The 8,933-nt window shown below is 34.3% G+C and overlaps 1 protein-coding gene across 1 annotated transcript; it reads left to right on the top strand.

Annotated features, from left to right (window-relative positions):
- Positions 1-1,011: 1,011 nt before the first annotated feature.
- Positions 1,012-7,508, top strand: LOC123913412 (methionine--tRNA ligase, cytoplasmic). Its single transcript, XM_045964143.1, has 12 exons — positions 1,012-1,250; positions 1,443-1,544; positions 1,945-2,115; positions 2,528-2,593; positions 3,357-3,422; positions 4,236-4,376; positions 5,188-5,357; positions 5,449-5,539; positions 5,636-5,704; positions 5,825-5,916; positions 7,040-7,103; positions 7,183-7,508. The coding sequence occupies exons 1-12, from the start codon at positions 1,182-1,184 to the stop codon at positions 7,285-7,287; spliced, it is 1,206 nt and encodes a 401-aa protein (XP_045820099.1). The 5' UTR covers positions 1,012-1,181; the 3' UTR covers positions 7,288-7,508.
- Positions 7,509-8,933: the final 1,425 nt, after the last annotated feature.

The following is an 8,933-nucleotide window of genomic DNA, read 5'->3' as shown; positions in this document are numbered from 1 at the left end:
CTAAAGATAAACTTCATCTATCATGTGGAGGTTAACTTTTTCATTGACCTGTCATATTCACTCTGGCATAAAAGATTATCACTAGCATCAATACATAATTGCCTACCAACGGATCTGGACGGACACCGCTGGGTTTTGGATTTTGATCCGCACCCGTCCGTAATAACCTGTTTGTACCCGATTTTTATCACATGTTAACCCGCATACCGACCCAGCCCACCCGTTTGTTGTTCGGTTTTGCCGGGTTTCTCGGTTTTCGGTCGGGTCGGTCAAACCTGTCCACCCCTACTACTAATGTTATGGTTTTGGAAGGGGCTCTGATAATTATTACTAGTTCAGTTACAAAATTATTTTTATTAAGAATTTAATTCGAATTCTACTAAATGATTCGTCTTAGTAAGATCTCATTAACTGCTTGTTTAAGTTGTATCGATCAAGGTCTCCCTATCAAGGTCTGCCTCCTTATGTGTAGGTTATTGCAAATTAGACACCCCTACTATGATTAATAGTAAGCTAAAATAACTTTTGTGAATCCACATTGTGGTTGTGGCCTATGGGTCTCTTTGAAACGTATCAACATTTTTGTGTGGAATGTTTTCTTTTTTGTAATTTTTGGATTTGAGTGTTGACGTTGTTGTATATCAGTTGTGTTTTGTGTAGTACAAATCATTTAATTTTGCATGCGATTTAGGGCATGTTTGTTTAAGATTAAAAAAAATAAAATTTTAAAGCTCATGCATATTAGCAAACGTTATTAAGGTATGTAGGATGCTTTTTGGGAGTGTCCACTATCTAAGTAGCAAATGAGATATTTTGATAAATTCGTAGAATGCACGAAAAAATAAGTAGAGTAATAAAAGAAAATCTCTAAAGTAAATATTTATGAAAAACACCGTTTATTATAGTTTTATTTGCAAATTTTGTAAAGAATTTTTGTTTGAAAACAGTTGGGCCCAAAATATTAGTTATTGGGCCATCTAACTATACCGGAAAGGCCCGCTGTTGAAATCCAATCCAATCCAATGAGAGCTACGATATCGTTTCTGATTTCTGAATTGAATTGAAACACACAGTAACTAAGAAGAAGACACACCCTAAACCTAAAACCCTGCAAATTGCAGAACGAACCACAATTTCGTGTTTCTTAGACACTAATTTGAAGTTGAAAGCATAATTCAGTAATGGCTTCCGTTGACAATAGAAAGAAATCACTGGTTCTTGCTCTCTCCAACTACCTTTCATTGGATCCTGTAAGTACATTCCATGTTCACAATTTTACATACAATATGCAATTTCAATTTGAATACTATGTTTTTGTTTTTATCGAAATATTCGTCTAGTAATAGTGATAGATAGTAAAATTATTAGATTGGTTTTCTTAACTTTAATGTGATTGATACATATGTTTCATGCAATTTTTCTGAATTTATGTTTATTTGCAGAGTGTTATTCCAGCTGATACTTTAGACAGTGATATTAAGTCTCTCTACTTAAGCATTATTGCGGCGGCGTCTGGACATGACGAGGTTAATCATTCTGATGAGGTATCTTTTTTTCGTTGTTTTGCTTATTTTTGTTCTTTCATCGGATTCACTGTATTAATGCTTCTGCATGCAGTGCAGTAAAAAGCCCTTGATCAACCAGAAATTGATCATGGGGTTTGAGCATTAATTTAGAATCTCAATGTAGCGTTCCTACGGAAATTGTTATGCTCAGAAGAGCTTATTTGTTTTGCATTTTTTTTTGGGTCAAGTGGCCGAGTGTTTAGAATTTCACCCATAAGGTGAATAAATAAGTGGGGTGTCTGGGGTTCGAACCCTGGCTCATGCATATATAATGGGATGTCCTACCAACTGAGCTAAGCTTATGGGGGGGACTATTTGTTTTGTTTTGCATTTTATCGGTTAATAATTCTGAGTTGCATATTCTTCATTTTTATTTCAGGTGTTGAAGTGGGTAGCATTTGCAGAATCTTTGCCGGTGGCTCTTGATCAATGCTTCGAGAATCTGAAGAAATTAAATGATGAACTTTCTGGAAAGTCTGTGCTTGTTGGCAATGGATTGAAACCCTCTGAAGCTGATGTTATAGTGTTTTCAGCAATTCATTCTTCACTGGTATGGACATTGACATATGCACCATACACTTACTATGCTTTTAGAAGAGTGTATCAGCAACTTTTCTTCCCATTCCCCTTGAACGAAAACAGTTGATCAGATGGTTTTTTGTCTTGTTTTAATGGTATCGCTGTTTCTTGTTTTGTCAATATACATGCATGTAGTGTATATCAATTGTCAATAACACTTTTGATCTGAGTTGAGGTACTTACATCATGCCATTGTGTTAGATTAATTAATGTTATGTCATTCTTCCTTTGCACTAAAGTGGAGGCGCACTTATGCAAAAAAAATAAAAATGAAGGCACTTTTAAAATTTTAAGAACAGAACACAATACATTTAATTGGTTTGTTAACAATGATTAAACTTTTAAGCTTTAATAACAGGATGTCTTTGGTTGCTTATTGCCAGATCAGCCTTCCAGATACAAACAAGGAAAAGTTGCCACATGTGTTGCGATGGGTGGACTACATCCAGGTATTGTTGGTTTGCAGCCGCATAAGCGTGCTTATACTCATAGCTGTTCGCACTCTAGAGATTGCATTGCATTACCACTAAGTAATAATGTACACAATATTATTGTGATTACTGATTAGTGCTACGTCCATCGTAAATTTTTGGCATCTTCAGAATCTGCGAATTATAGTGAATATGTTGCTGCTGGTTTATAAGGCCGTGTCTTATTGTCATGTTTTCATTCCTATAACAAATGGCAAAGATCAATAGCAAGTAGACCACTGGCCTTTGATACTTGATAATTAAAATTAGGTGATACCTTATTTAATTACCCATGGAACCTAATTAAAATTAGGTGATACCATTTTTGGACTGGAACTTATGACATGTTTTCTAGGTATGAGGCAATATAATGTGCACTTTGTGTTTTTACTGCGGAAACACCTTCTCTGCTGTATAAACGTAGGTTTTTGATTTTCTAAACTTATAGTCATATAGGACCTCAAGGCTACAGTTCTAATGGTTTATATTCTAACACCACATTTCCTAACAATTATATAAGTTATCCTAAAAACTATATAAGCTATGTCTGCATTACCAAGTTGACTAAATATTCAAGTCTTTTAACATGTATTTACAATATCCTCGGCGTTAGTACACACTTGTCTAGATTTGTTCAATTTGCCTTAACAAATACATCTATTCAGTTTTGTTCCACTTCTCTTTTAAAACCACTTGTTAGTTGTTTTGAGTTCTGACTTTTTGACTGCTATTATTTATTCAGCATAAACAGGGATTTGTAGGCTTATTTGAGGAAATTTTGTTGCAGAAGCCTGAATTTGAGCCTCCGGTGAGAATTCATTCCCTCATTACTTCTGAGTGTTTATAACTTAACAATGAAAGGTTCCAATGTATACATCTGTAGTCATTTTAGGAACTGTTTTTGTACATTTTTAGAAAATGCATTACAAATTGAAATATTCTAAATTTTATGCTGGAATGCATTTATTATACTTTTTCATATGGTTGTTGAAATATTCTAAATTTCATATGGAATGCATGCATTACAGGCTATAACTCATTCAAAAAGTAATATCACGTATTTCAAACAAACACAAGTTAAATAACACTTTAGGTCCTCAAAAATATTCCTTAAATAATTTTGATCGTTCTGACACGGTAGTCAACATGATCCAATGATTTGCTGACATCAAAGTCAATCTCCAATTCTCCATGTAGTACTTAACTTAGGGTTGGATGGTTCTGTATAAAATGTCAAAAGACAAGTTGAATCTATTGTTTTCATAGACTAAAGAAACATCATGTAGCTAATATGAAACCAATAACTGCTTGTTAGTAGTAAGTTCTAGATTTGTCTGTATTATTTTTGTTATCTGAGTATATCTTTAATATCTTTAATTTTTTTGGTTTGCAAGCAAAATCTAAAACAGTGTAGCTAGAAGATCTCATTATAACTCCAACTCAATGACATTTGCCTTATAGGATAATCAGAGCATCCTTTGAGAAATGCAAATGCCATTTAGAATGAATAATGGTTTCATGCCAGTCTTTATGTATTTAGAAGTACTAATATGATTTATGCACCCTTAAACATCAATATGGAGATCGGCCAAGTTTAATAGGTACCTACTTTTTATTCTAGGTAACAAAATCTGTTGGTGTTGCGGAATCTGATTTAAAACCAAACAAGACTGAGCAAACCAAACCAAACAAGACTGAGCAAAGCATAAAGAATGCAAACAAGTCAGAAACAGACACAAGCAAGGATAAAAGCAAAGCTGAGGTAAGTCAATCTCATCATTTTCCAGTGACCGGTTTTTGAATCTATTAATGTAGTGCTTTTATTTTTCTGCATCGGATGACAACCTATATAATGATACCTGGCAGTTTGAGGTTGTATTAGTTTTATCTAAGACAATGTCATAAAGCCGTTTTTCGAGAAAAATTATGTGTTATGCAGTGTTGCACTTGCACATGTTGGGTTGATAAGCGTGGCATATACATCCATCACGGTTCTTGTTCCATATGTAATAATGCAAAATACTTGTATATTTTTTAATTTTTTAAATTTGAAAATTGATTTTGGCACTATATAGATCTCACGACATGGTAGGGTCAGATCCATTATAGATCTATTATGGGCATGCTTACCTTGTATTTTACAATATGCTGATTCCGCAAACTAACTCGTGACATTCTAATCATACAAACAACTCCTGATGTTGTTCCAATGGTCTCCTTCAAATTTGTAAATTGATCTACTTACTTAAAATGCGACAACCGTAATGCCATAGTAAGAAAATGAGAATAGTAAAATGATCTGAATTCTGAAATACTACTTTAATTTCTGGCTGACAATTCTTGATATAGAAGATTGAAAATGCTGTTGAATAGTAACATTTTCATTCATCATATGAATATTTCTCATGGTTGATATTTATGTGGATAGTCAGATTTTTTTACTAGAAAAGATTGAGTGTTACAAGTTCCAATATATCTCATTCTTTGTACATGATTAATTGAATCTTAGTTCTTCATACAGTTGCTTCGATACGGCTTTACAATTTCATTTCATTTATTTTTGTAATATTAAGGGAAAGTCAACAGGAGACACCGAACCTACTAAAGCCAAGGCAAAAGCAGCAAAAGAAGCAAAACCTGCTGGCAAAGAGGCGGCTGCGAAAGAGACTGAACTAAGCGTCAGTTTGCTTAATATTCAAGTTGGGCTAATTCGCAAAGCGTGGAAGCATCCCTCTGCAGATAGGTCATTTGGCAAACCTACCTAAGAATCGTTTTATACTTTGATACGTTTAACATCTGTTTAGATAAATAATGGCATAAATTAAATAATGCAGTTTGCTAGTTGAGGAGATAGATGTTGGCGATGCCAAATTGCGGCAGGTTGTCAGTGGTTTGGCAAAGTACTGCAATCCTGATGAGTTGACGGTAATGTAGTTACCAAGCCAAGTGTGTTGATTTGTTGTATTCATTTTGAATTGTATTTAACTCTTGGTTGTCCCACTGTTTGATTTAATTGCACAGAACCGACGAGTTGCACTTATTACAAATGTCAAACCTGGAAAACTACGCGATGTGACGTCTGAAGGACTGGTATTTGTTTTATCTTATTCTTATTGTGCCCTTGTTACACAAGTTACATAGTTTTCTAGTCTGTTTCTCGTGATGGCCGATTAGTCTCAAATGTCTGTATGTATTTGGCTCTATTTACAGGTCTTGTGTGCTTCAAATGAAGGTTCCACCATTGTCGAGCCCTTGCTCCCTCCAGAAGGAGCTAAAATTGGGGAACGTGTTTCTTTTGCCGGGTATGCTATTCAAAATCTTTTAGACTGGGCAGTCAGACACATTTCTTTTTTGAGGTGACTTGTTCAAACCTCTAGAATCTAGATAAAACATTTGAAGTGAAAATGACTATTTCATCATAACTATGTGTTAGCTGGTAGCTTGGAAGTTAATAGTTCGCCACTCTTCTAGTGCTTCTAAACTTTACTGTTGTCACTTAAAATTGGGTATTGGGCCAAGCTGGTCTGGGCCAGCCCATCAGGAAATGGGTTTGATAGTAAACTGACAATAGGGCTAAGGGTTGGATGCCCTGTGTAGTATGTAGGCTAAAGGTTGTTTGTCAATAGTCAATACTTCTTTTTTACCCAAAAACAAATATCTTTTTTTTTTTAACCCAAAGGCAATACATTTTTCATTTACTAATATGATTTTGGATCTTTTGCATAGCCATTCAAACCATGTAGGCACAATTAGCTTTAATTTTTTTAAAAATACTGTAACTCACCTTTTTCAACACAATAATACATGCTGGTCTCACAAAATAAGGAGTGAGATTGATATGATTTTGTAGGGATTTTACATGATTTTCATTGAATAATGCAGAGCTTATTGTTGGCCCTCCTCTTTTTGTTTTACTAAAATTCCAGTTTTATTCTTTCAAGTGATTAGTTTGGAAGGAGTTTACAGTATTGTAGAAAAATTAATGTTTAATTGGTTAGCAGATATTTCATATTTGTGGGGTTAGTAGCCAGCAATCTTAGAGAAGAGGAGACATGTTATGCTTATTAGTTTTGATACTATCCTCTTTATAGTTTGCCAAATACACAAATCATTTGTAAATAATATTCCCCTATACACCTTTCATTAATCATTAGGACTGAAGACAACACTTGAATTATCATAATAAGATCGAGTTTCATTGTAAGGGCTACACTAAACTATCGATAAAAAAAAAATACAGTATATATATTGGTCCTATTTTGACCTATATATCGTATCAATGGATGAATTTTCACCATTTTTACAACTGTATAGCCATTTCTAGACTGTATATGGTTCGAAATTTGTTTGTCTTATTGTGACCGGACATAATTTACCGGATATCTTTAAATTTAGTCATACTTTGTTGTTATTCTTCAAATTCAGGATTGATGGAAAGCCAGAAGATGTACTTAACCCAAAAAAGAAACAGCTGGAGAAGATTACACCGGTATGTTCCTTGCACATATGTTTATTACGCGTAGTTATGATGTTCAGAAGCTCATGCTTATTCTATTTTGGCCATGCAGAATCTTTTCACTGATGACAATGGCGTGGCCACATTTAAGGGTATACCATTTATGACTTCTGGTGGACCATGCACATCTTCCATTTCCAGAGCAACTATAAAGTGATCAAGATATGTCTCATTCATTGTTGTTGACCACTCAGATTGTTAGTACTGTGCCATTTTAATTTTATTAATGTTTTCAACAATGTGATTAAAACGTACAAGTACAACATTTATGTTGCAGTTGTTGTTACATGGTCTTAAATGCTACAAATATGATCTCGAATCCAATGACTTCGAAAAACATTAAAGGGATTAAATGATATGGCATTTTTTTTCTTTCCATTCTTGTCCAACTATTTTTTGATCTGGGGATGTTAACATGACCCAAAAGACTTATTTGTTACTCAAAAAATTGTTACTCAAAAAATTTAAACGACGTACGAACGCGAAACAAAAAAAAAAAAGAATATCGTGTAAATGAAGGGAAATTTGATGGCTTAAAGGAGCTTTTCAGCCACTCTTCTAATTCCTCTTGGGTTATTTCTGATCGGGTCTTGCCTGGGGTTGGTGCATGGATGCCGAGAATACGCTGTTTGAAAGGTAACTTGATCTAGATGCGGAGTCTAGTTTGCACTTTATGGTACGTACAACTTTTTATCCTTTAAATAAGAGGAGGTGGTCAAGACCTTAGGCAGCTCGACGAGCCTTGAATACATTTGGCAAAAATATGTTGTAAGATGTCAACTCGTAAGTGGATACTAATAGTTACTAATACCTCCCTCTTTGAACATGGATGGTCGACTAAATTATGTGAATTAAAAATTTGGTAATGCCAAAAATTATTAGTAATTTTTACTCCTTATTAGGGGTAGAGCTGGGTATACGGACCAAGGTCCGCGGGCCAACCCGTTTAACCCACAGCCCGCGCGGTCTTAAGACCATTTTTTTTTGGCCCGTTTATATTTTTGCCCGTGTGGGTTGGACCGTTAAAACCGCGGGTTATGCGGGTTAAATCCGCGGGTTCGCGGGTTAGCCCGTGACCCACATTCTTTTTTTATATATATAATTAATTACAAAATTTACCATTTATAAATAATTTGGTCCATATCCAAATCGAACACTTTTATGAATTATGATTTATGATGTGACGAATTGTAGAAAAATATGAATGTGATGATGATGAAGATGATGAGAAAGATGAACCAAGTATAACTATTGATGATTGATGAGATATGCCGTCTGTTGTTTTGGGTTTGTAATCTTAAGCCCTCTTGTTTAACTATTAGACAGTTTATCTTTTATTGTTTTAATGCAAAATAACACAATTTAATCATATGCTTTAATGTAGGGATTTCAAGTGTTACAATGGAGGCATCAAGCAGGAGTGACTATTTTCCTTCAGTTTTCAATTAGTTAATTATATACATTACTGTTTTGTTTTTGAATCGGTTGGTTGTATTAGATTTTTGGTTGTACTTTTAATATTGGTTTGGACTATTAAATTTCTTTTTTATATTTTGAACAAGTTAAAGTTCTTATTCAATATCATCTGGGTTTATTTTATGGATTTGAGGTATTTGTGGAGAAATAATTACGATAAAAATGAGTTGAATTTGATTTTAGTTGCATTACTTTCAAATATATAGAAGATAGATAAACTTAGGGGTGATTGCGGTGCGGTTCGGTGCGGTTTTGAGCGAAAAAGTCATCCTAACCGCAAGATGAAAATACATGCGGTTCGGTTTGGTTCGGTTGGTTTTTAAAAAG

This window comes from Trifolium pratense, linkage group LG3 (genome assembly GCF_020283565.1).
Source record: "Trifolium pratense cultivar HEN17-A07 linkage group LG3, ARS_RC_1.1, whole genome shotgun sequence".
Lineage (NCBI taxonomy): Eukaryota > Viridiplantae > Streptophyta > Magnoliopsida > Fabales > Fabaceae > Trifolium > Trifolium pratense.
This window is presented reverse-complemented; position numbering and strand designations above follow the sequence as displayed.

Coding starts and splice junctions, on each gene's coding strand:
- LOC123913412 (XM_045964143.1), top strand. CDS start 1,182: ATGGCTTCCGTTGACAATAGAAAGAAATCACTGGTTCTTGCTCTCTCC. Junction 1,545..1,944: donor AGGTTAATCATTCTGATGAG/GTATCTTTTTTT, acceptor TTTTTATTTCAG/GTGTTGAAGTGGGTAGCATT. Junction 5,917..7,039: donor GAACGTGTTTCTTTTGCCGG/GTATGCTATTCA, acceptor CTTCAAATTCAG/GATTGATGGAAAGCCAGAAG.